The sequence below is a fragment of the Salmo salar genome, chromosome ssa13 (genome assembly GCF_905237065.1).
Source record: "Salmo salar chromosome ssa13, Ssal_v3.1, whole genome shotgun sequence".
Lineage (NCBI taxonomy): Eukaryota > Metazoa > Chordata > Actinopteri > Salmoniformes > Salmonidae > Salmo > Salmo salar.
Genome location: NC_059454.1, coordinates 65,800,089 through 65,824,454, shown reverse-complemented (window position 1 = coordinate 65,824,454; position 24,366 = coordinate 65,800,089). Strand labels below are relative to the sequence as shown.

General features: G+C 43.6%; 1 protein-coding gene across 9 annotated transcripts in view; it reads right to left on the bottom strand.

Moving 5' to 3' along the window:
* Positions 1 to 24,366, bottom strand: part of LOC106567580 (glutamate receptor 4) — a 181,163-nt gene that overhangs the window by 74,382 nt on the left and 82,415 nt on the right. For all 9 annotated transcript variants that reach the window (XR_001320103.2, XR_006758608.1, XR_006758609.1 and 6 more), the window contains exon 3: positions 8,720 to 8,959. Coding sequence is in view for 5 of the 9 variants with exons in the window: in XM_014137068.2 (XP_013992543.1) it covers positions 8,720 to 8,959 (240 nt within the window). In the remaining 4 variants the exon portion in view is untranslated. The remainder of the gene's footprint in view (positions 1 to 8,719; positions 8,960 to 24,366) is intronic.

Below are 24,366 nucleotides of genomic sequence, written 5' to 3'. Positions count from 1 at the left end.
AGGTGCAACTTCTCTTCTCATGTCAGTGATATCAATGCAATTACACAGTGGAGATGAAAGCAAAGCCCATAATAGGCCCTGTCAACAAAGAATCTAAGTGCAACCATTAAGGCTTATACAGTATAGACAAGGCACAGAAACACACACACACACACAAGCATGTGCACGAACAAACACGCATGTACACACACACACACGCACAGAACAGACAGAACAGACATGCACGCATGCATACACACACAAACACGAACAAGCCCTCCCCACACACAGACTCTCTCTCTCTCCTTAAAGTGAGGCCTATGGCAGACACATAACAGCCCACTGCAGCAACAGTAATTCCTTTCTATGTAATGACACAAAATCCTATATTGTTCTATTTGCAATCACATGCCTCAGTCCCCCTACACCAGCCCCACCAACCAGAGACGAGCGCTAAGGCCTGCCTTCCTCCTTGTCCGCCCACCTTTCTACCCGCCTGCCTGCCTTTCTACACACCTTTTTTTCTGCCTTCCTGCCACTGATTACCAGCTGATGAATCTGTAGCCCAGGGCTGTGTGTAGAGCAGCAGCTAACCACAATCAGCGTCATCGCGCTAGCTGCCTGCCTGCACCACAGAGTACAGCCTCCCCTCCCCCATTTCCTTCTCCCGCTCCTTGTTGCACACTGCCATTCCCTGCCACTAGGAGGCAGTGGTTATATGAAATTAATGACTTTCAAACAGCGCTGGTCTACTGCAGTAAACTACAGGGAGATGGAGAGTGATGGAGTGGGTCCGAATGTAGTCCGGGTGGAGAGAGAGAGCACAATACTCCTGAGAGACCTAACCTTTTAAACTGAGTCATTCATCCTGACTTGGAGACCCCGCTGTTTGGTACACATCTGTCTATATGAGAAAGATAGACAGACAGACACAGAGAGTTAGACAGACACAGAGAGAGAGATAGACACAGAGAGAGAGACAGAGAGGGAAAGAGAGAGAGAGACAGAGAGGTAAGGAGAGAGAGACAGAGAGGGAAGGAGAGAGACAGAGAGAGAGACAGAGAGCGAGAGAGAGAGTGAGAGAGAAAGAGAGCGCGAGAGAGAGAGAAAGCCTGGGCCTTCCCCCTTGCACGGCCACAGCTGAGCACATGACTATGATATTCCACTTACAGGGAGCTTTTCCACTATATTGCAAGGAGAAGGAGAAGTCTACTCCGAGTAGATACAAAAAAAATATGTCAAATGTTTCACTACTTCCAAAGCAGAGTGGCACATTTTTTTTAAAATATCTCCACTGATCTGCAGTTAAAGCAGTTAAGACAGGAACAGATTGGAAAAGGTAGCTGAGTAGAGTACTGCTGGTACAGGAGAAGTCTAGAGGAAGATATTCCAAGCCTTACCGGGTCATAGATAGGAAGGTGGATAACAGTTATTATTATCATCTCAATGGGCAGTTCTGGTAAGGTGGTTGGAATGATGTCATTTTAACCACCTTTGTCCACAGGGATGAAAGTGACGCAGAAAATTTAAAGGAAGAAATGCACGAGGAAAATACATTCTGCTGAAATGGTTTGACGGGGTCTACGAGGGTGTGGGGCACGTCAGTGCTCCACGCTGGTCGGTGAGACCTTGACAGCTGCAGTGTCAATACAGACATCGATGCATGTGGTGAAGCTGCTGCGTTTTCTCACCGTACTACAACAGCCCATGTTTAGGCCTTCAGTAGAGCTCGGCAGCTGGTGTTGTGACAGAAACAGTAGAAACAGCAATAGCAGGAGTAGTATAATGCCACTTTAATAATGTTTACATACAGTTGAAGTTGGAAGTTTACATACACTTAGGTTGGAGTCATTAAAACTCGGTTTTCAACCACTCCACAAATTTCTTGTAAACAAACTATAGTTTTGTTAAGTCGATTAGGACATCTACTTGGTGCATGACACAAGTAATTTTTCCAACAATTGTTTACAGACAGATTATTTCGCTTATAATTCACTGTATCACAATTCCAGTGGGTCAGAAGTTTACATACACTAACTTGACTGTGCCTTTAAATTCCTGAAAATTATGTTATGGGTTTAGAAGCTTCTGATAGGCTAATTGACATCATTTGAGTCAATTGGAGGTGTACCTGTGGATATATTTCAAGGCCTACCTTCAAACTCAGTGCCTCTTTCGTGACATCCTGGGAAAATCTAAAGAAATCAGCCAAGACCTCAGAAAAAGAATTGTAGACCTCCACAAGTCTGGTTCATCCTTGGGAGCAATTTCCGAACGCCTGAAGGTACCACGTTCAACAGTACAAACAATAGTACACAAGTATAAACACAATGGGACCACGTAGGCATCATACCGCTCAGGAAGGAGACGCGTTCTGTCTCCTAGAGATGAACGTACTTTGGTGTGAAAAGTGCAAATCAATCCCAGAACAACAGGGGCTGCTGTTTGGACAAATAATGAATTCAGGGGCTTTAACACAGTCGGCATATCCTTGGCATGACTATTGTCACAGATTCAGGGACAAAACTGATCCTAGATCACGCTTAATATGTACATACTGTATGCTTTGGGAATATGTATTGACTGTTTGAACTGAAGATGTTATTAAGGGCTATTTCCGTCATGTTCAACTGATATGAGGTATGTGGTATACTGTAGTTACATCCCTTCTGGGTTGAAACACATCTGAGAACAGGGTGAGCCGTTATTGATAGATTAGAGAGAGAGAGCGAGAGAGAGAGAGTGAGAGAGTGAGTGAGCGAGAGAGAGCGAGAGAGTGAGAGAGCGAGCGAGAGAGCGAGAGAGTGAGAGAGCGAGCAAGAGAGTGAGAGAGAGTGAGAGAGCGAGCAAGAGAGCGAGCGAGAAAGAAAGGGATGGAGAGAGAGAGAGCTCTAGACCAAGAGAGAAGGATGCGGTGCGTTTCTTAGTACTGGCATTGCTCATTAGTGGAATAGGAACCTCAGTACCTCTGCCCAGTCCTCCGAGACAACGAGACACAGAGGTAGAGAGAGAGTGAGACAGTGAGTGAGAGAGAGAGAAAGAGAGAACTGAACTGACGATGTTATTAAGGGCTATTTTCATCATGTTCAACTGACATGAGGTATGTGGTAAAGGGTAGCTACAGCCCTTCTGGGTTGAAACACATCTGATAATAGGTGAGCCATTATTGATAGTTGTAAGAGAAGGAGAGAGAGAGAGGGGGGAAGGAGAGAGAGAGGGAAGGACAGAGACAGAGAGAGGGGAGGGAGAGAAAGAAGGGAGAGAAAGAAAGGAGAGAGCGAAGGAGAGAGAGGGCAAGAGAAAGAAAGAAAGTGGAGAGGGGGGAAGGGAGAGATAGATATTGAAAGAAAGTGAGTGAAAAAGAAAGGGATGGAAAGAGAGAGAGAGCTCTAGACCAGGGGTTCTTAAACTTTTTCAGCCTGGGACCCAAATGAGAAATTCTGTGTTTTCCTGTGACCCAAGCTTAGGAAAATATGCACCTATACATACATACATACATACATACATACATACATACATACATACATACATACATACATACATACATACATACATACATACATACATACATACATACATACATATCGGTACATTTCATTGCCCTTATGCCTAAAACAAATGCAATATAGACAAAAACAAATAATGAAATTAAATATCCATATAAATATCTATTAATGTTTATTTTCCCCATTAAAAACACTCTTACAGTGAGGGAAAAAAGTATTTGATCCCCTGCTGATTTTGTACGTTTGCCCACTGACAGAAATGATCAGTCTATAATTTGAATGGTAGGTTTATTTGAACAGTGAGAGACAGAATAACAACAAAAAAATCCAGAAAAACGCATGTCAAAAATGTTAGAAATTGATTTTTCTCTCACTGTTCAAATAAACCTACCATTAAAATTATAGACTGATAATTTCTTTGTCAGTGGGCAAATGTACAAAATCAGCAGGGGATCACATACTTCTTTCCCTCACTGTACATATCTGTCTAGGTTGGAACTGTTGCTGTTAAAATACAATAAATATTTTTCATTTTGAACTGTAATAAACTGACTGATCACATCACACAGGTGAATAACAGAACACACACACAGGCTTGTTGATAGTGCAACCCTAAGTAACAGTACAGATTAAAAATGATCAGGCCTACTGTTATTACTGTAGAAATTATTGTTTGAAAGAAAGTCTAGGTTGGAACTGTTGCTGTTAAAATACAGTACAGATTGTTTATTCTGAACTGGAATAAACTGATTGATCACATCACACAGATGTAGACCAGAAAACACCCACACAGTGCTAATGAGAGCATGTCTATTCTGGGCTCCGTTTTTGACAGTACAACACTGAGGTTATGCTCAGCCTTGAAACTGTTTCTGTATGTCAGAGTTGAGAACCCTGACTCGCATAGGTATGTGGTGCCAAACTGGACCAGAACATCTACTGCTTTCTCAGTCACGCAGGAGACCACTTCCTCCTGCTGTAGATGAGCAACCCAGAACTGTGTTTGCCTCGCTTCAGTTTATTCCAGTTAAGAATAACAATTATTGTATTTTAACAGTAACAGTTCCAACCTAGACTTGTTTTCAACAATAATTTCTACAGTAAGATGTACAGTAGGCCTGATCATTTTTCATATTAATATGTACTGTTCCTAGGGTTGCACTGTCAGTAGCTAGCTTGCTTTGGCGAATGTTAGCTATTAACTGTGTACAAGGAGGCCAGGGGATTGTTTGAAAGTGAAACTCACATCTACTACTATGAGAGATAGTACTCCCTTATTTCTGCTTATCATCACCTGTTATAAAATGACAACAATGCCTTGCTAGCTGACTCACTTTCCACTGTCGAAGCACTGTTTCATGAAGCACTGTTTCATGAAGCATTCTGCCCTGTTCTGAATGAACCCCCTGGGTTAACCATCATGCTGTGGATGTTTGGTCAGGACGAGTCGTTTTTATTAATTTGTTCGTTATGAGAGACTCATTACTAAGCATTTTCCCACACAAAACACATTGTGGGCGCTCCTCATAAGTGTGTATGAAAGAGAGAGAAACTCATCGCTGTATACGCGTTTCATTACAATTCATGGCTCGAACTACAGCGCTGCATCGTGTGTGTCGCGGCGTGATCTTCAAGAAAACTGCAGAGAAAAAGATCCGGTAAACCGTGAAGGACACGGGCATCTCCCTCTCACACTCGCGCAACTGCCAAACTGAGCAGAGACCGCTGCTATGCAGCGAGCGCAGATGCACTTGGCCAAATCAATTCCAGTAATTCATGAAATAATTATACATTTACTCTGACACGTCGCGACCCACCATTAACAAGTCCGCGACCCACCTTGGGTCGCATCCCATACTTTCAGAAAGGCTGCTCTAGACCAAGAGAGAAGGATGCGCTGTGGACCCTGGTTCTGGCGTTGCTCATTAGTGGAACAGGAACCTCAGTACCTCTACCCAGAGAGGGAGAGAGTAAGAGTGAGAGAAAAAAATAATTGATATTAATATTACAGCGATGCTAGCGGCTTCCTGGAAAGACACTGCCGTTCTCACTTTCAGTGCACTCCAAATGGCACCCTAATCCCTTTATAGTGCACATCTTTCGGTCAGGCTCCATTTGCATCCAACAAGGCTCTGGTCAATAGTAGTGCACTAAATAGGGAATATGGTGCCATTTGGAACAGATCCTTTCTTTTGTTTCATTACCCCCCCAGCGTGGTTCCCTATTCCACTTCCCTGACAGGACACCTCCCTGCCTATCGATTGGTAGATTTGGTCTGTAGCCTCCTTTGGCCCCAAGACATGCCCGTCCACCAGATAGCACAGACAACCATTATTTTAGGACAGCATCCATTCACACTTCCACTGTAGGGGTTTCCACATAGAGTAGGGGTAATTGAGATGGTCCAGACCCTGCATTGCCTACTCTGATCTATAATTACCAATAATCTCCCATTCTAGACATTCTATTTCTAAGGACTGTAGTTGATGTCCTGAATGCAAAGAGCCATAGATACACATTACACTGACACATTATTAATGACTAAATGCAGATCATGTACATATATGATCTTTGTAATATATATGACCTTTGGAGCTAAACATATGAATGCTCAAACTTACACCAAGACCTGTAAAGCAAAGCCTTTGCTGTGTGTTGGCCCCAGCTCCTAACACACTACTACTGTACAGTTACTGCAGCAGGCTGGGGTCCCACTTAGAGGTGGCACTTGTCACTGTGTTGTTATGTGTTAACAATAAAGACTACAGTTCCCATAATGCAACGCACCATGCACAAAGTGATTGTTCATAGCTACACACCAATGTAGTTAGCTAGCTCAATCATCTTGTTGTAGTAGCTAAACCTACGCCCCCCCAGCTTGTCAATTCATCAAGGATCAAACATAACATTGGATGTTTCTCAATATGCATACTACCGTGCTCTGAGCACGCAATCTGGAGCACGGGGGGGGGGTCGGAGCACGAGTCCAAATAAAAGTATGCCGAACGGATGCATACTCCGCTTGTACACATTTCAAAGCACGTATCAATGCAAGCTTGAATAAAAAGTATGGACAGAAATATGACATAACCAAGTAAAAAACGACACAACATTTATTGAAACCATTATTTGAGCTGAAGCAAGAGAAAATAAACTCAGACTTCGGAATGAAATGTTGCCCATTCACATCTCATATGTTGTCTGACTACAATATTGCATCTTGAAAACGTTAATAAATACATTCTGTGTTAATTTTGGCATGTTTACCTGCCTACAAAACCCACTGTAGTGTGTGTAGATTGCAAGCCCATAGTTAGTCAATAGGGCGAACTGGCTAACTACTACTGTTAGCTAACTAGCTAGCCACAAATAATTAGTAGCTAACTACCCACAAAGAATTGACATCTACCTTGCATAACATTAGTTTTAGGTAATTTTTAAACTATCTGGTTAGTTTGATTATTACAATTCATATATAGCTAGCTGATAGTTATGAAATAAAGCATTTGCTTTGTGCATATCTTGTTTTGTCTCTATTGCCATTGTCCTGGCTGGGAGAAGGTTCAGTGAATGGGTAAGTCCATAGTAAGGCAACAGGGCCAACTGGCTAGCTAGCTAGACATTAAGAAGTGGTAGCTAGCTACCCATAAAAAAAATGGACATCTACCTGGCATAACATTAGTTTAAGGTCATTTGGCCATTTAACTAGTTAGACCATTACGATTCACATATAGCTATATATAGCTGATAATTATGAAATTAAACGTCATGCTTTGTGCATATCTTGTTTCGTCTCTATTGTCATTGTCCTGGCTGGAAGAAAGTTCAGTGAATGGGAGGTGTAGTGTGCGTGAGGTAACACAGTAGGGGGAGTGCGAGTGCTTCTCAAATGTGATGTTTTATGCGCTCTCCATACTCTTGTCCTCACAAGAACGGACTCAAGAAAACGTCTTCGGAGAATGCACTCAGAGCAGGAGAGTGTGGAGTACGGTAGTATGCATATTGAGAAACACCCATGGTGTCACAAGTGGGATTCAAACCCACGCCTCCAATGTAAGCAAAGGCACCTCATCCACTGACTCTTAGCCTCTCATTCCTATGTGACAACATAAGTGCTATTATTCACTCAAAATCTCTAAGTCTAAGTCTTCTAATCAATATAAGCACAGCCAACATTTCTCCTTCCAATGGCCCTTTACGGCATGAGAATCTGAAAGAATTGGACCGCTATAAGTAATATGGTTGTAACTTTACCTTGGCCTCTGAATTGCACCTATTCACTCTTTTCCAATTTACAAGTGCCTATGGGACAGAGACCTGCAACTCCCGTTGCAAATCTGCCCGTGGCAAATCCAGCCCGTGAGGCAATTTAATGTGCCCCCCCTCACACACGGTTACGACATCAACATACACCTGTGACATGTAAATATCATTTCCATCTCCCCATTTACTATGTAAAGCACTTTGAGCTACTGGAAAAGCTTTGAAGAGCTATACACTGAGTGTACAAAACATTAGGAACAACTTCCTGATATTGAGTTGCACCCCCTCAGAACAGCTTCAATTCGTCAGGCATGGACTCTACATGGTGTTGAAAGCGTTCCACAGGGATGCTGGCCCATGTTGACCCAGTGCTTCAGTTGTGTCAAGTTGGGTGGGTGTCCTTTGGGTGGTGGACTATTCTTGATACACACAGGAAACTGTTGAGCATGAAAAACCTAGCAGCGTTGCAGTTCTTGACACACTTAAAAGTCACAAATCTTTTGCCTTGCCTATTCCCCACCCCCCCCAACCCCTGTACACATATACACAATCCTTGTCTCAATTGTTTCAAGGCTTAAAAATCCTTCTTTAACCTGTCTCCTCCCCTTCATCTACACTGATTGAAGTGGATTTAACAGGTGACATCAGTAAGGGATCATAGCTTTCACCTGGATTCACCTGGTCAGTCTATGTCGGGAATTTATATATATTTGAATTTTTTTAAATAATAGAACAAATTCTTATTTACAATGACGGTGAAAAGAGCAGTGTTCGTACGGTTTTGTACAATCAGTGTATAAATCCAATAAATGATTAAGTATCATTACAACGACTTACCACTGTCAGTGACAAACTAAAAGGTCAATTCAGTAGTATATAATCATACACAGTTGAGCAACTTCCTGATTTCATTAAGACTTAAAAGGTACACATCATCATAAACATCATCACACACAAATGTAAGTACTTACCCCGGTCCGTATCGTAGAGGAAGACAAACTTGTTCCAGTCGTAGTGGTCGAGTAGCGAGAGCAGCGCTCCGCGGATGGAGGGCCGAAGCTGCAGCGTGAACTGGCTCTCTCCCTCGGTGGGGAAGCTGGGCGTGATGAGGGAGATGTGCAGCGCCCCGCAGAACGACGTCAGCGTGTGCACCGAGCGCTTGTCGTACAGGCCAAAGATGGCGAATACGCCCCGCGAGTACTGCGAGCAGACTGTGGAGGAGGTATGGAAGGGGGGAAGAGAGAGAGAGAGAGAAAGAGAGATAAGTTAGTTACTAAATTTGTTTACTAAACATTTTAATCTCTTAAAGGGAGAAATGGTGCATGTAAGAATAGACAGCGAGTACAGAGAGCAGACAGTGGTAGGTAAAGAGAGAGAGAGACATTGCAGATCGTGCACCAACCCATTCAAATCCCTACAAGAGAAGCCCTTTGTTGCCTACGGAATAAAAACTACCCCAAACATCCACAAAATATCAAATTTCCTCTAATGTTTCCATCTTAAAACATGATTTCTAGTTTAATGAGTCTGTCTACCTAATAAGTCTCTCTACAAACACACCGGCTTTAATATGAAAAGTTATGTGTTATAAGTCTTTACATACACACTGCAGTTTCTGCTTAAGGTGCCTTGGTGTCTCGAGCCCTGATGCTATAATTGCTTGTGCTTTGTTGTGTGGCGTGTGTGTGTGTGTGTGTGTGTGTGTGTGTGTGTGTGTGTGCTTAAAAGACACACCATAATGAACAGTTATGCTGACTTCTTCATGCACGGCGAGTGTCTAAATGAAAGAATGGCACATGGGTAAAAAGTGTGTTCAAAGCGTTTGAACTGTTCCATTGTAAAGGGAACAGATAAACATGTTTTTTTGTGGTTGTTTTATTGTTGCTACGCTGGGTTTGACAGCGTTATTTTTTCAAAGTATTACAGTGTTGTTGGGAGTCCCTCTCTTTGCAGCTTGCAAATGCCTAGGGCTGAAGAAGAAGATATAGAGGAGAGGGAGAGAGGGACAGGGAGAAAGTGAGATAGAAAGAGCGAGAGAGAAAACCCAGGCTTTGATGCCTTCTGAGTTTCTTCCTCCATTCGTCTACAAACCGTTAGACATAACAACGACGTGTACATGTGTCAACAAAAAACAAACCACTACTGTCTCGTAACTCTATGTAACTCTCGTTCTCCATCTCTCCTGAAGCAGAGAGTGATTTGCACATCATCAAGGCTTTGTTGTCCTAGTCATGTAGGAGAAATTGAGCACCCACATACACTGTGCCAGCGCACTGTGTTACGTTGCATCATATTGTAGCCTAACACATCATCGTGCAACATTGTGTGTTGCATCCAGTGGTGTAGTAGAGGGTAAACACACCTAAACGCCACATACAGTACCAGTCAAACGTTTGGACTCATTCAAGGGTTTTTCTTTATTTATACTATTTTCTACATTGTAGAATAATAATATTACAGGTAATATTACATTTCATTACATTACATTACAACGGAACGATTTGATTAGTGTAATGTTAGCTAGCTAGCTACATAGTTGTCTTTGCATCAAGGTTAAAGGTATAGCTAAATGTGTAGGTGTAGCTTTGAGAAACTAACTTTGAGAAACTAACAAGGTTAGCTAGCCAGCTGTATTCGTTCGTTCGCGCCATTTTCCAAACGGCGTCAACATCACAACACCACAGCCACTGCTAGCTAGCCAACTTTACCAACTAGCAGCACTGTAGAAACTAAATACATTACAACGGAACGATTTGATTAGTGTAACGTTAGCTAGCTACATAGTTGTCTTTGTATCAAAGATAAAGGTAAACGCAGCCACTGCTAGCTAGCCAACTCTACCAGCTAGCGGTACTGTATCATTTTAGTCAATAAGATTTTTGTAACGTAAGCTTTCGAGTTGTGTAGTCCACTTGTGTCGCTAACAGGACTGCCTTTGTGTTAGCTGGCCAACGTTTAATTACTTCTGCGTTATGAAAGGAACTAGACACGGACATGAATGATCCATTGGTAGTTTGTTGTAACCAAGTATTGGTGCTAACCTTGTGTTATTGGATGCTAGCATGCCTGTTAGCTACAGCGTCATAGGACACGGTGCACTGGGTGGGTTTCACGGAAGAATACTGTACCAAGTTACATAGCTGGATAAACTAAGTTTGAGCCTATTCCAGGAAACATTGAACCACTGTAGTTTACATCAATTATAATTTCTAAGTGGAAGTTGGAAAAGTTATATTTGAGTGTTTCAGTGAATGGTTAGTGAGGTTGGACCTCGGCTCTCTCACTTCCCCAGTTGTTTAGTTAATTTTCATTCCAATCTCCTTTGCATTAGCGTAGCCTCTCCTGTAGCCTGTCAACTATGTGTCTGTCTATCCCTGTTCTCTCCTCTCTGCACAGGCCACACAAACGCTTCACACCGCATGACCGCTGCGACTCTAACCTGGTGGTCCCAGTGCGCGCGACCCACGTGGAGTTCCAGGTCTCCGGCAGCCTCTGGAACTGCCGGTCTGCGGCCAACAAGGCAGAGTTTCATCTCAGCCTATGCTACCCTCCAGTCCCTCGACTTCTTGGCGCTGACGGAAACATGGATTACCACAGAAAACACTGCTACTCCTACTGCTCTCTCCTCGTCTGACCACGTGTTCTCACACACCCCGAGAACATCTGGTCAGCGGGGTGGTGGCACTGGAATCCTCATCTCTCCCAAGTGGACATTCTCTCTTTCTCCCCTGACCCATCTGTCTATCTCCTCCTTTGAATTCCATGCTGTCACAGTCACTAGCCCATTCAAGCTTAACATCCTTATCATTTATCGCCCTCCAGGTTCCCTTGGAGAGTTCATCAATGAGCTTGATGCCTTGATAAGTTCCTTTCCTGAGGATGGCACACCCCTCACAGTTCTGGGTGACTTTAACCTCCCCACGTCTACTTTTGACTCATTTCTCTCTGCCTCCTTCTTTCCACTCCTCTCCTCTTTTGGCCTCACCCTCTCACTGTCCCCTCCTACTCACAAGGCAGGCAATACGCTTGACCTCATCTTTACTAGATGCTGTTCTTCTACTAATCTCACTGCAACTCCCCTCCAAGTCTCTGACCACTACCTTGTATCCTTTTCCCTCTCGCTCTCCTCCAACACTACTCACTCTGCCCCTACTCAGATGGTATTGCGCCGTCGCAACCTTCACTCTCTCTCTCCTGCTACTCTCTCCTCTTCCATCCTATCATCTCTTCCCTCTGCTCAATCCTTCTCCAACCAATCTCCTGATTCTGCCTCCTCAACCCTCCTCTCCTCCCTTTCTGCATCTTTTGACTCTCTATGTCCCCTATCCTCCCGGCCGGCTCGGTCCTCCCCTCCTGCTCCGTGGCTTGACGACTCATTGCGAGCTCACAGAACAGGGCTCCGGGCAGCCGAGCGGAAATGGAGGAAAACTAGCCTCCCTGTGGACCTGGCATCTTTTCACTCCCTCCTCTCCACATTTTCTTCCTCTGGTTCTGCTGCTAAAGCCACTTTCTACCACTCTAAATTCCAAGCATCTGCCTCTAACCCTAGGAAGCTCTTTGCCACCTTCTCCTCCCTCCTGAATCCTCCTCCCCCTCCCCCCTCCTCCCTCTCTGCGGATGACTTTGTCAACCATTTTGAAAAGAAGGTTGACGACATCCGATCCTCATTTGTTAAGTCAAACGACACCGCTGGTCCTGCTCACATTGCCCTACCCTATGCTTTGACCTCCTTCTCCCCTCTCTCTCCAGATGAAATCTTGCGACTTGTGACGGCCGGCCGCCCAACAACCTGCCCTCTTGACCCTATCCCCTCCTCTCTTCTCCAGACCATTTCCGGAGACCTTCTCCCTTACCTCACCTCGCTCATCAACTCATCTTTGACCGCTGGCTACGTCCCTTCCGTCTTCAAGAGAGAGAGAGTTGCACCCCTTCTCAAAAAACCAACACTCGATCCCTCCGATGTCAACAACTACAGACCAGTATCCCTTCTTTCTTTCCCCTCCAAAACTCTTGAGCATGCCGTCCTTGTCCAGCTCTCTTGCTATCTCTCTCAGAATGACCTCCTTGATCCAAATCAGTCAGGTTTCAAGACTGGTCATTCAACTGAGACTGCTCTTCTCTGTGTCACGGAGGCTCTCCGCACTGCTAAAGCTAACTCTCTCTCCTCTGCTCTCATCCTTCTAGACCTATCTGCAGCCTTTGATACTGTGAACCATCAGATCCTCCTCTCCACCCTCTCCGAGTTGGGCATCTCCGGCGCGGCTCACTCATGGATTGCGTCCTACCTGACAGGACGCTCCTACCAGGTGGCGTGGCGAGAATCTGTCTCCGCACCACGTGCTCTCACCACTGGTGTCCCCCAGGGCTCAGTTCTAGGCCCTCTTCTATTCTCGCTATACACCAAGTCACCAAGTCACTTGGCTCTGTCATATCCTCACATGGTCTCTCCTATCATTGCTATGCAGACAACACACAACTAATCTTCTCCTTTCCCCCTTCTGATAACCAGGTGGCAAATCGCATCTCTGCATGTCTGGCAGACATATCAGTGTGGATGACGGATCACCATCTCAAGCTGAACCTCGGCAAGACGGAGCTGCTCTTCCTCCCGGGGAAGGACTGCCCGTTCCATGATCTCGCCATCACGGTTGACAACTCCATTGTGTCCTCCTCCCAGAGTGCTAAGAGCCTTGGCGTGACCCTGGACAACAGCCTGTCATTCTCCGCTAACATCAAGGCGGTGACCCGATCCTGTAGGTTCATGCTCTACAACATTCGCAGAGTACCACCCTGCCTCACACAGGAAGCAGCGCAGGTCCTAATCCAGGCACTTGTCATCTCCCGTCTGGATTACTGCAACTCGCTGTTGGCGGGGCTCCCTGCCTGCGCCGTTAAACCCCTACAACTCATCCAGAACGCCACAGCCCGTCTGGTGTTCAACCTTCCCAAGTTCTCTCACGTCACCCCGCTCCTCCGCACACTCCACTGGCTTCCAGTTGAAGCTCGCATCTGCTATAAGACCATGGTGCTTGCCTACAGAGCTGTGAGGGGAATGGCACCTCCGTACCTTCAGGCTCTGATCAGTCCCTACACCCAAGGAAGGGCACTGCGTTCATCCTCCTCTGGCCTGCTGGCCCCCCTACCTCTGAGGAAGCACAGTTCCTGCTCAGCCCAGTCAAAACTGTTCGCTGCTCTGGCACCCCAATGGTGGAACAAGCTCCATCACGACGCCAGGACAGCGGAGTCAATCACCACCTTCCGGAGACACCTGAAACCCCACCTTTTTAAGGAATACCTGGGATAGGATTAAGTAATACTTCTAACCCTCCTCCCCCCCAAAAAGATATAGATGTACTATTGTAACGTGGTTGTTCCGCTGGATAACATAGGTGAATGCACCAATTTGTAAGTCGCTCTGGATAAGAGCGTCTGCTAAATGAGGTAAATGTAAAATGTAAAACTGTGAACACATACGGAATCATGTAGTAACCAAAAAAGTGATAAACAAATCAAAATATGTTTTAGATTTTAGATTCTTCAAAGTAGTCACCATTTGCCTTTATGACAGCTTTGCATACTTTTGGCATTCTCTCAACCAGCTTCGCCTGGAACAGCTTTCCAACAGTCTTGAAGGAGTTCCCACATATGCTGAGCACTTGTTGGCTGCTTTTCATTCACTCTGCGGTCCAACTCATCCCAAACCATCTCAATTTGGTTGAGGTCGGGTGATTGTGGAGGCCAGGTCATCTGATGCAGCACTTCATCACTCTCCTTCTTGGTCAAATAGCCCTTATACAGCCTGGAGGTGTGTTGGGTCATTGTCCTGTTGAAAAACAAATGATAGTCCCACTAAGCGCAAACCAGATGGGATGGCGTATCGCTGCAGAATGTTGTGGTTGTCACACCCTGATCTGTTTCACCTGTCTTTTTGAATGTCTCCATCCACCTCCAGCTGTCACCTGTTTTCCCCATTAGTCCCTGGGTATTTATTCCGGTGTTCTCTGTTTGTCTGTTGCCAGTTCGTCTCGTCAAGTCAACCAGTGTGTGTTTCCGTGCTCCTGCCTTTTCTTATCTCTTTTGCTAGTCCTCCCGGTTTTGACCCTTGCCTGCCCTGACTCTGAACCCGCCTGCCTGACCATACTGCCTGCCCTGACCTCGAGCCTGCCTGGCACTCTGTATCTCCTGAACTCTGACCTTGTTATGATTTTTTGCCTGTCCACGACCATTCTCTTGCCTGCCCCTTGGATTATAATAAATATCAGAGACTCGAACCATCTGCCTCCCATGTCTGCATCTGGGACTCACCCTGTGCCCTTATAGTGGTAGCCATGCTGGTTAAGTGTGCCTTCAATTCTAAATAAATCACTGACAGTGTCACCAACAAAGCATCTCCACACCTCCTCCTCCTCCATGCTTCATGGTGGGAAGCACATACGGAGATCATCCGTTCACCTACTCTGCATCTCACAAAGACATGGCAGTTGGAACCAAAAATCTAAATTTCGACTCATCAGAACAAAGGACAAATTTCCACCGGTCTAAATGTCCATTGCTTGTGTTTCTTGGCCCAAGCAAGTCTCTTTTTCTTACTGGTGTCCTTTAGTAGTGGTTTCTTTGCAGCAATTCGACCGTGGAGGCCTGATTCATGCAGTGTCCTCTGAACAGTTTGTTGAGATGTGTCTGTTACTTGAACTCTGTGAAGCAATTATTTGTGCTGCAATCTGAGGTGCAGTTAACTGCTATGAACTTATCCTCTGCAGCAGAAGTAACTCTGGGTCTTCCTTTCCTGTGGCGGTCCTCATGAGAGCTAGTTTCATCATAGCGCTTGATGGTTTTTGCAACTGCACTTGAAGAAACTTTCAAAGTTCTTGGCATATTGACTGACCTTTATGTAAAGAATGATGGACTGTCGTTTCTCTTTGTTTATTTGAGCTGTTCTTGCCATAATATGGACTTGGTCTTTTACCAAATAGGGCTATCTTCTGTATACCACCCCTATCTTGTCACAACACAACTGATTGGCTGAAACGCATTAAGAAGTAAAGAAAGAAAAGTCCAATTCGTGGCCACATGTCCAGCAGTGTCACACCCTGATCTGGGTCACCTGTCCTTGTGATTGTCTCCACCCCCTCCAGGTGTCGCTTATTATCCCCAGTGTATATATCCCTGTGTTTCCTGTCTCTCTGTGCCAGTTTGTCTTGTGTGCCAAGTCAACCAGCGGTTTTCCTTGCTCCTATCTTTCCCAGTCTTTGTTTGTTTCTAGTCCTCCTGGTTTCGACCCTTGCCTGTCCTGACTCCGATCCCACCTGCCTGACCACTCTGCCTGTTCTGACTATCAGCCTGCCTATCCCCTTGTCCTGTTTTGGACTCGGATCTGGTTTCTGACCCCTACCTGGCCTGACCTCGAGACTGCCTAATGTCTGGTACTGTTTGGACTCTGACCTGGTTTATGAACTCTTGCCTGTCCCCGACTTGCCTTTGCCTACTTCCTTTGTCATAATAAATATAGGAGCTCTACCATCTGCCTCCTGTGTCTGCATGTGGGTCCTTATAAGGAGAGATTAGCACTTTGCAATCATAAATACTGTACATCATTCATCACGCTGTCTCTGTCTATTCTTTCATTCTCTCTGTCCCCTGCTCTCTCTCGTTCCCCCTCTTTCTCTGTCTTTCCCCCTCTCTCTACAGTTAAATGTCTATAGTTATGTCTAAGCTGCAGTGACAAACATGTTGTTGCTGACTAACACAGGGCTCAGCCTGTCCAGTTGTCCTGTCTCTCTTCCTCTTCCTCCATCTCACTCTCTGTTTCTCCCTCTCCATCTCTCTCTCTTTCTCCCCCGGAGATGAACAGAACCACTAACGAGCAGCCTGCTGTTATTTCCAATAAAAACAGATGAGCTACAATATCAACAACATCTCACACACACACACACACACACACACACACACACACACACACACACACACACACACACACACACACACACACACACACACACACACACACACACACACACACACCATCGCATCATTATATCAGAACTCAACGTGTGCGTCCCAAATGGCACCCTATTCTCTGGCCAAACGTAGCGAGACAAAGGGAATAGGGTGCCAATCGAAATGCTTGTGCTTCTAGTTCCGACCGTGCAGTAATATCTAACAAGTAATCTAACAATTTCACAACAACTACCTTTTACACACAAGTGTAAAGGAATGAATAAGAATATGTACATATAAATATATGGATGAGCGATGGCCGAACGGCATAGGCAAGATGCAATAGATGGTATAGAGTACAGTATATAAATATGAGATGAGTAATGTAGGGTATGTAAACATTATATAAAGTGGCATTGTTTAAAGTGACTAGTGATACATTTATTACATCAAATTTTTAATTATTAAAGTAGCTAGAGATTTGAGTCAGTATGTTGGCAGCAGCCACTCAATGTTAGTGATGGCTGTTTAACCTGTTGGGGCTAGGGGGCAGTATTTTCACGGCTGGATAAAAAAACGTACCTGATTTAATCTGGTTACTAATCCTACCCAGTAACTAGAATATGCATATACGTATTATATATGGATAGAAAACACCCTAAAGTTTCTAAAACTGTTTGAATGGTGTCTGTGAGTATAACAGAACTCATTTGGCAGGCAAAACCCTGAGACATTTTCTGACAGGAAGTGGATACCTGATGTGTTGAATGACCTTTAAGCCTATGCCATTGAAACACACAGGGGTTGATTAATGTTTTGGCACTTCCTATTGCTTCCACTAGATGTCACCAGCCTTTACAAAGTGTTTTGAGTCTTTTACTGTGAGATCTGACCGAACAAGAGCCATGGAACGGTGATGGCCGATTAGACTCTGGCGCGCGAGTTCATGTTGGGTACCCTCGTTCCAATACGTTATAAAAGAGAATGCATTCGTCCACCTTGAATATTATTCATGTTCTGGTTAAAAAAGGCACTAATGATTTATGCTATACAACGTTTGACATGTTTGAACGAACGTAAATATATTTTTTCCCCTCGTTCATGACGAGAAGTCCGGCTGGCTTAGATCATGTGCTAACAACACGGAGCTTTTTGGATATAAATGATGAGCTTTTTTGAACAAAACTATATTCGTTATGGACCTGGGATTCCTGGAAGTGACATCTGATGAAGAGAATCAAAGGTAATGGATTATTTACATAGTATTTTCGATTTTAGATCTCTCCAACATGGCCGTTTGTCTGTATAGCAAAGCATATTTTTCTGGGCGCAGTGCTCAGATTATTGCAAAGTGTGATTTCCCAGTAAGGTTATTTTTAAATCTGGCAAGTTGATTGCGTTCAAGAGATGTAAATCTATAATTCTTTAAATGACAATATAATATTTTACCAATGTTTTCTAATTTTAATAATTTAATTTGTGGTGCTGACTTGACTGCCGGTTATTGGAGGGAAACGATTTCCTCAACATCAATGCCATAGTAAAACGCTGTTTTTGGATATAAATATGAACTTGATAGAACTAAAAATGCATGCATTGTCTAACATAATGTCCTAGGAGTGTCATCTGATGGAGATTGTAAAAGGTTAGTGCATCATTTTAGCTGGTTTTATGGTTTGGTGATGCCTGTCTTTGAATTGACAAAACATTACACACAGCTATTGTCAATGTACTCTCCTAATATAATCTAACTTTATGCTTTCGCCGTAAAACCTTTTTGAAATCGGACAACGTGGTTAGATTAAGGAGATGTTTATCTTTCAAAGGGTGTAAGATAGTTGTATGTTTGAAAAATTTGAATTTTGACATTTATTTGGTTTCAAATTTGCCGCTCTTGAAATGCACCTGCTGTTGATAGGGTGCACCACGGGTGGCACGCTAGCGTCCCACATAGCCCCAAGAAGTTAACAGTCTGATGGCATTGAAGCTGTTTTGAGATAGAAGCTGTTTTTCAGTCTCTTGGTCCCAGCTTTGATGCACCTGTACTGACCTCACTTTCTGAATGATAACGGGGTGAACAAGCAGTGGTTGTTATCCTTGATGATCTTTTTGGCCTTCCTATGACATCGGGTGGTGTTGGTGTCCTGGAGGACAGGTAGCTTTCCCCTGCTGATGCGTTGTGCAGACATCACTGCCCTTACGGTTGAGGGCAGAGCAGTTGCCGTACCGGGCGGTGATACAGCCTGACAGGATGCTCTTAATTGTGCATCTGTGAAAGTTTGAGCATTTTTGGTGACAAGCCAAATTTCTTCAGCCTCCTGAGGTTGAAGAAGCGTTGTTGCGCCTTCTTCACCACGCTGTCTGTGTGGGTGGACCATTTCAGTTTGTCCGTGATGTGTACGCAGAGGAACTTAAAACTTTCCACCTTCTCCACTACTGTCCCATCGATGTGGATAAGGGGGTGCTCCCTCTGCTGTTTCCTGAAGTCCACGATCATCTCCTTTGTTTTGTTGACGTTGAGTGAGAGGTTATTTTCCTGACACCACACTCTGAGGGCCCTCACCTCCTCCCTGTAGGCAGTCTCGTTGTTGTTGGTAATCAAGCCTACCACTGTAGTGTCATCTGCAAACTTGATGATTGAGTTGGAGGCGTGCATGGCCACGCAGTCATGGGTGAACAGGGAGTACAGGAGGGGGCTTAACCTGTTGGGTCTAGGGGGCAGCATTTGCACGTCTGGATAAAAAAAATGTACCCGATTTAATCTGGTTACTAATCCTACCCAGTAACTAGAATATGCATATACTTATTATATATGGATAGAAAACACTCTAAAGTTTCCAAAACTGTTTGAATGGTGTCTGTGAGTATAACAGAACTCATTTGGCAGGCAAAACCCTGAGACATTTTCTGACAGGAAGTGGATACCTGATGTGTTGTATTGACTTTAACCTGTTGGGTCTAGGGGGCAGCATTTGCACGTCTGGATAAAAAAAATGTACCCGATTTAATCTGGTTACTAATCCTACCCAGTAACTACAATATGCATATACTTATTATATATGGATAGAAAACACTCTAAAGTTTCCAAAACTGTTTGAATGGTGTCTGTGAGTATAACAGAACTCATTTGGCAGGCAAAACCCTGAGACATTTTCTGACAGGAAGTGGATACCTGATGTGTTGTATTGACTTTAAACCTATCCCATTGAAAAACACAGGGGTTTAGGAATATTTTGGCACTTCCTATTGCTTCCACTAGATGTCACCAGCCTTTACAAAGTGTTTTGAGTCTTCTGGAGGGAGATCTGACCGAACAAGAGCCATGGAACGATGATGGCCCATTAGACACCTTGCGCGCGAGTTGATGTTGGGTACCCTCGTTCCAATACGTTATAAAAGAGTATGCATTCGTCCACCTTGAATATTATTCATGTTCTGGTTAAAAAAGGCCCTAATGATTTATGCTATACAACGTTTGACATGTTTGAACGAACGGAAATATATTTTTTCCCCTCGTTCATGACGAGAAGTCCGGCTGGCTTACATCATGTGCTAACGAGACGGAGATTTTTGGACATAAATGATGAGCTTTTTTGAACAAAACTACATTCGTTATGGACCTGTGATACCTGGAAGTGACATCTGATGAAGAGAATCAAAGGTAATGGATTATTTACATAGTATTTTCGATTTTAGATCTCCCCAACATGACGTCTAGTCTGTATCGCAACGCGTATTTTTCTGGGCGCAGTGCTCAGATTATTGCAAAGTGTGATTTCCCAGTAAGGTTATTTTTAAATCTGGCAAGTTGATTGCGTTCAAAAGATGTAAATCTATAATTCTTTAAATGACAATATAATATTTTACCAATGTTTTCTAATTTTAATTATTTAATTTGTGACGCTGACTTGACTGCCGGTTATTGGAGGGAAACGATTTCCTCAACATCAATGCCATAGTAAAACGCTGTTTTTGGATATAAATATCAACTTGATAGAACTAAAAATGCATGCATTGTCTAACATAATGTCCTAGGAGTGTCATCTGATGGAGATTGTAAAAGGTTAGTGTATCATTTTAGCTGGTTTTATGGTTTTGGTGACCCTGTCTTTGACTTGACAAAACATTACACACAACTCTTGTAAATGTACTGTCCTAACATACTCTAAATTTATGCTTTCGCCGTAAAACCTTTTTGAAATCGTAAAACGTGGTTAGATTAAGGAGATGTTTATCTTTCAAATGGTGTAACATAGTTGTATTTTTGAAAAATTTGAATTTTGACATTTATTTGGATTCAAATTTGCCGCTCTTGAAATGCACCTGCTGTTGATGGAGTGCACCACGGGTGGCACGCTAGCGTCCCACCTAGCCCCAAGAGGTTAAACCTATCCCATTGAAAAACACAGGGGTTTAGGAATATTTTGGCACTTCCTATTGCTTCCACTAGATGTCACCAGCCTTTACAAAGTGTTTTGAGTCTTCTGGAGGGAGATCTGACCGAACAAGAGCCATGGAACGATGATGTCCCATTAGACACCTGGCGCGCGAGTTCATGTTGGGTACCCTCGTTCCAATACGTTATAAAAGAGTATGCATTCGTCCACCTTGAATATTATTCATGTTCTGGTTAAAAAAGGCCCTAATGATTTATGCTATACAACGTTTGACATGTTTGAACGAACGGAAATATATTTTTTCCCCTCGTTCATGACGAGAAGTCCGGCTGGCTTACATCATGTGCTAACGAGACGGAGATTTTTGGACATAAATGATGAGCTTTTTTGAACAAAACTACATTCGTTATGGACCTGTGATACCTGGAAGTGACATCTGATGAAGAGAATCAAAGGTAATGGATTATTTACATAGTATTTTCGATTTTAGATCTCCCCAACATGACATCTAGTCTGTATCGCAACGCGTATTTTTCTGGGCGCAGTGCTCAGATTATTGCAAAGTGTGATTTCCCAGTAAGGTTATTTTTAAATCTGGCAAGTTGATTGCGTTCAAGAGATGTAAATCTATAATTCTTTAAATGACAATATAATATTTTACCAATGTTTTCTAATTTTAATTATTTAATTTGTTACGCTGACTTGACTGCCGGTTATTGGAGGGAAACGATTTCCTCAACATCAATGCCATAGTAAAACGCTGTTTTTGGATATAAATATGAACTTGATAGAACTAAAAATGCATGCATTGTCTAACATAATGTCCTAGGAGTGTCATCTGATGGAGATTGTAAAAGGTTAGTGCATCATTTTAGCTGGTTTTATGGTTTTGGTGACCCTGTCTTTGACTTGACAAAACATTACACACAACTCTTGTAAATGTACTGTCCTAACATACTCTAAATTTATGCTTTCGCCGTAAAACCTTTTTGAAATCGTAAAACGTGGTTAGATTAAGGAGATGTTTATCTTTCAAATGGTGTAAAATAGTTGTATTTTTGAAAAATTTGAATTTTGACATTTATTTGGATTCAAATTTGCCGCTCTTGAAATGCACCTGCTGTTGATGGAGTGCACCACGGGTGGCACGCTAGCGTCCCACCTAGCCCCAAGAGGTTAACCTGTTAGGGCTAGGGGGCAGCATTGACACGGCTGGATAAAAAACATACCCGATTTAATCTGGTTACCACTCCTACTCAGTAACTAGAATATGCATATACTTATTACATATGGATAGAAAACACCCTAAATTTTCTAAAACTGTTTGAATGGTGTCTGTGAGTATAACAGAACTCAAATGGCAGGTCAAAACCTGAGAGATTCCTTTACAGGAAGTGGCCTGTCTGACCATTTGTTGAACTTCTTTTCCATCTCTATCATTTACTAAGGATCTCTGCTCTAACGTGACACTTCCCACGTCGTCCATAGGCGCTCAGAGCCCGGGAAAAAACAGAATGTCGTCATTCCAGCCCCAGGCTGAAACACATTATCGCCTTTCTCAAGTGGCCGATCAAGAGACACTAGCTTATGCGCATGACCCCGACCGCCCCCGCCTTTGGGATTTTTTCCTCTGTTTGCCGAAAAGGAGATTCCCTGTCGGAATATTATCGCTTTTCTACGAGAAAAATGTCGTAAAAATTGATTTTAAACAGCGGTTGACATGCTTCGAAGTACGGTAATGGAATACTTAGAATTTTATTGTCACGAATTGCGCCAAGCGCGTGACACTTCTTTACTATTTCGGATAGTGTCTGGAACGCATCGAACAAAACGCCGCTATTCGGATATAACGATGGATTATTTTGGACCAAACCAACATTTGTTATTGAAGTAGCTGTCCTGGGTGTGTATTCTGACGAAGACAACAAAAGGTAATGAAATTTTTATAATAGTAAATATGATTATGGTGAGTGCTAAACTTGCCGGGTGTCTAAATAAGCGAGCCCGTGATGCCTGGGCTATGTACTTAGAATATTGCAAAATGTGCTTTCACCAAAAGCTATTTTAAAATCGGACATATCGAGTGCATAGAGGAGGTCTGTATCTATAATTCTTAAAATAATTGTTATGCTTTTTGTGAACGTTTATCGTGAGTAATTTAGTAAAATGTTAGCGAATTCCCCGGAAGTTTGCGGGGGTATGCTAGTTCTGAACGTCACATGCTAATGTAAAAAGCTGGTTTTTGATATAAATATGAACTTGATTGAACAAAACATGCATGTATTGTATAACATAATGTCCTAGGGTTGTCATCTGATGAAGATCATCAAAGGTGAGTGCTGCATTTAGCTGTCTTCTGGGTTTTGGTGACATTATATGCTGGCTTGAAAAATGGGTGTCTGATTATTTCTGGCTTGGTACTCTGCTGACATAATCTAATGTTTTGCTTTCGTTGTCAAGCCTTTTTGAAATCGGACAGTGTGGTTAGATTAACGAGAGTCTTATCTTTAAATGGCTGTAAAATAGTCATATGTTTGAGAAATTGAAGTAATAGGATTTTTAAGGTTTTGAAAATCGCGCCACAGGATAGCCGTGGCTGTTACGTAGGTGGGACGAATTCGTCCCGCCTAGCCTAGAGAGGTTAAAACGCACCCTTGTGGGACCCCAGTGTTGAGGATCAGCGGGGTGGAGATGTTGTTTCCTACCCTCACCACCTGGGGGTGGCTCGTCAGAAAGTCCAGGACCCAGTTGCACAGGGCGGGGTCGAGACCCAGGGTCTCGAGCTTAAAGACGAGTTTGGAGGCTACTAAGGTGTTAAATGCTGAGCTGCAATCGATGAACAGCATTCTTACATAGGTGTTCCTCTTGTCCAGATGGGTTAGGGCAGTGTGCAGTGTGATTGTGATTGTGTCGTCTGTGGACCTATTGAGGCGGTATGCAAATTGGAGTGGGTCTAGGGTGTCAGGTAGGGTGGAAGTGATAAGATCCTTGACTAGTCTCTCAAAGCACTTCATGATGACGGAAGTGAGTGCTACGGGGCGATAGTCGTTTAGCTCAGTTACCTTCGCTTTCTTGGGAACAGAAACAATGGTGGCCCTCTTGAAGCATGTGGGAACAGCAGACTGGGATAGGGATTGATTGAATATGTCCGTAAACACACCGGCCAGCTGGTCTGCACATGCTCTGAGGACGCTGCTAGGGATGCCGTCTCGGCCGGCAGCCTTGCAAGGGTTAACACGTTTAAATGTTTTACTCACGTTGGCTGTGGTGAAGGAGAGCCCGCA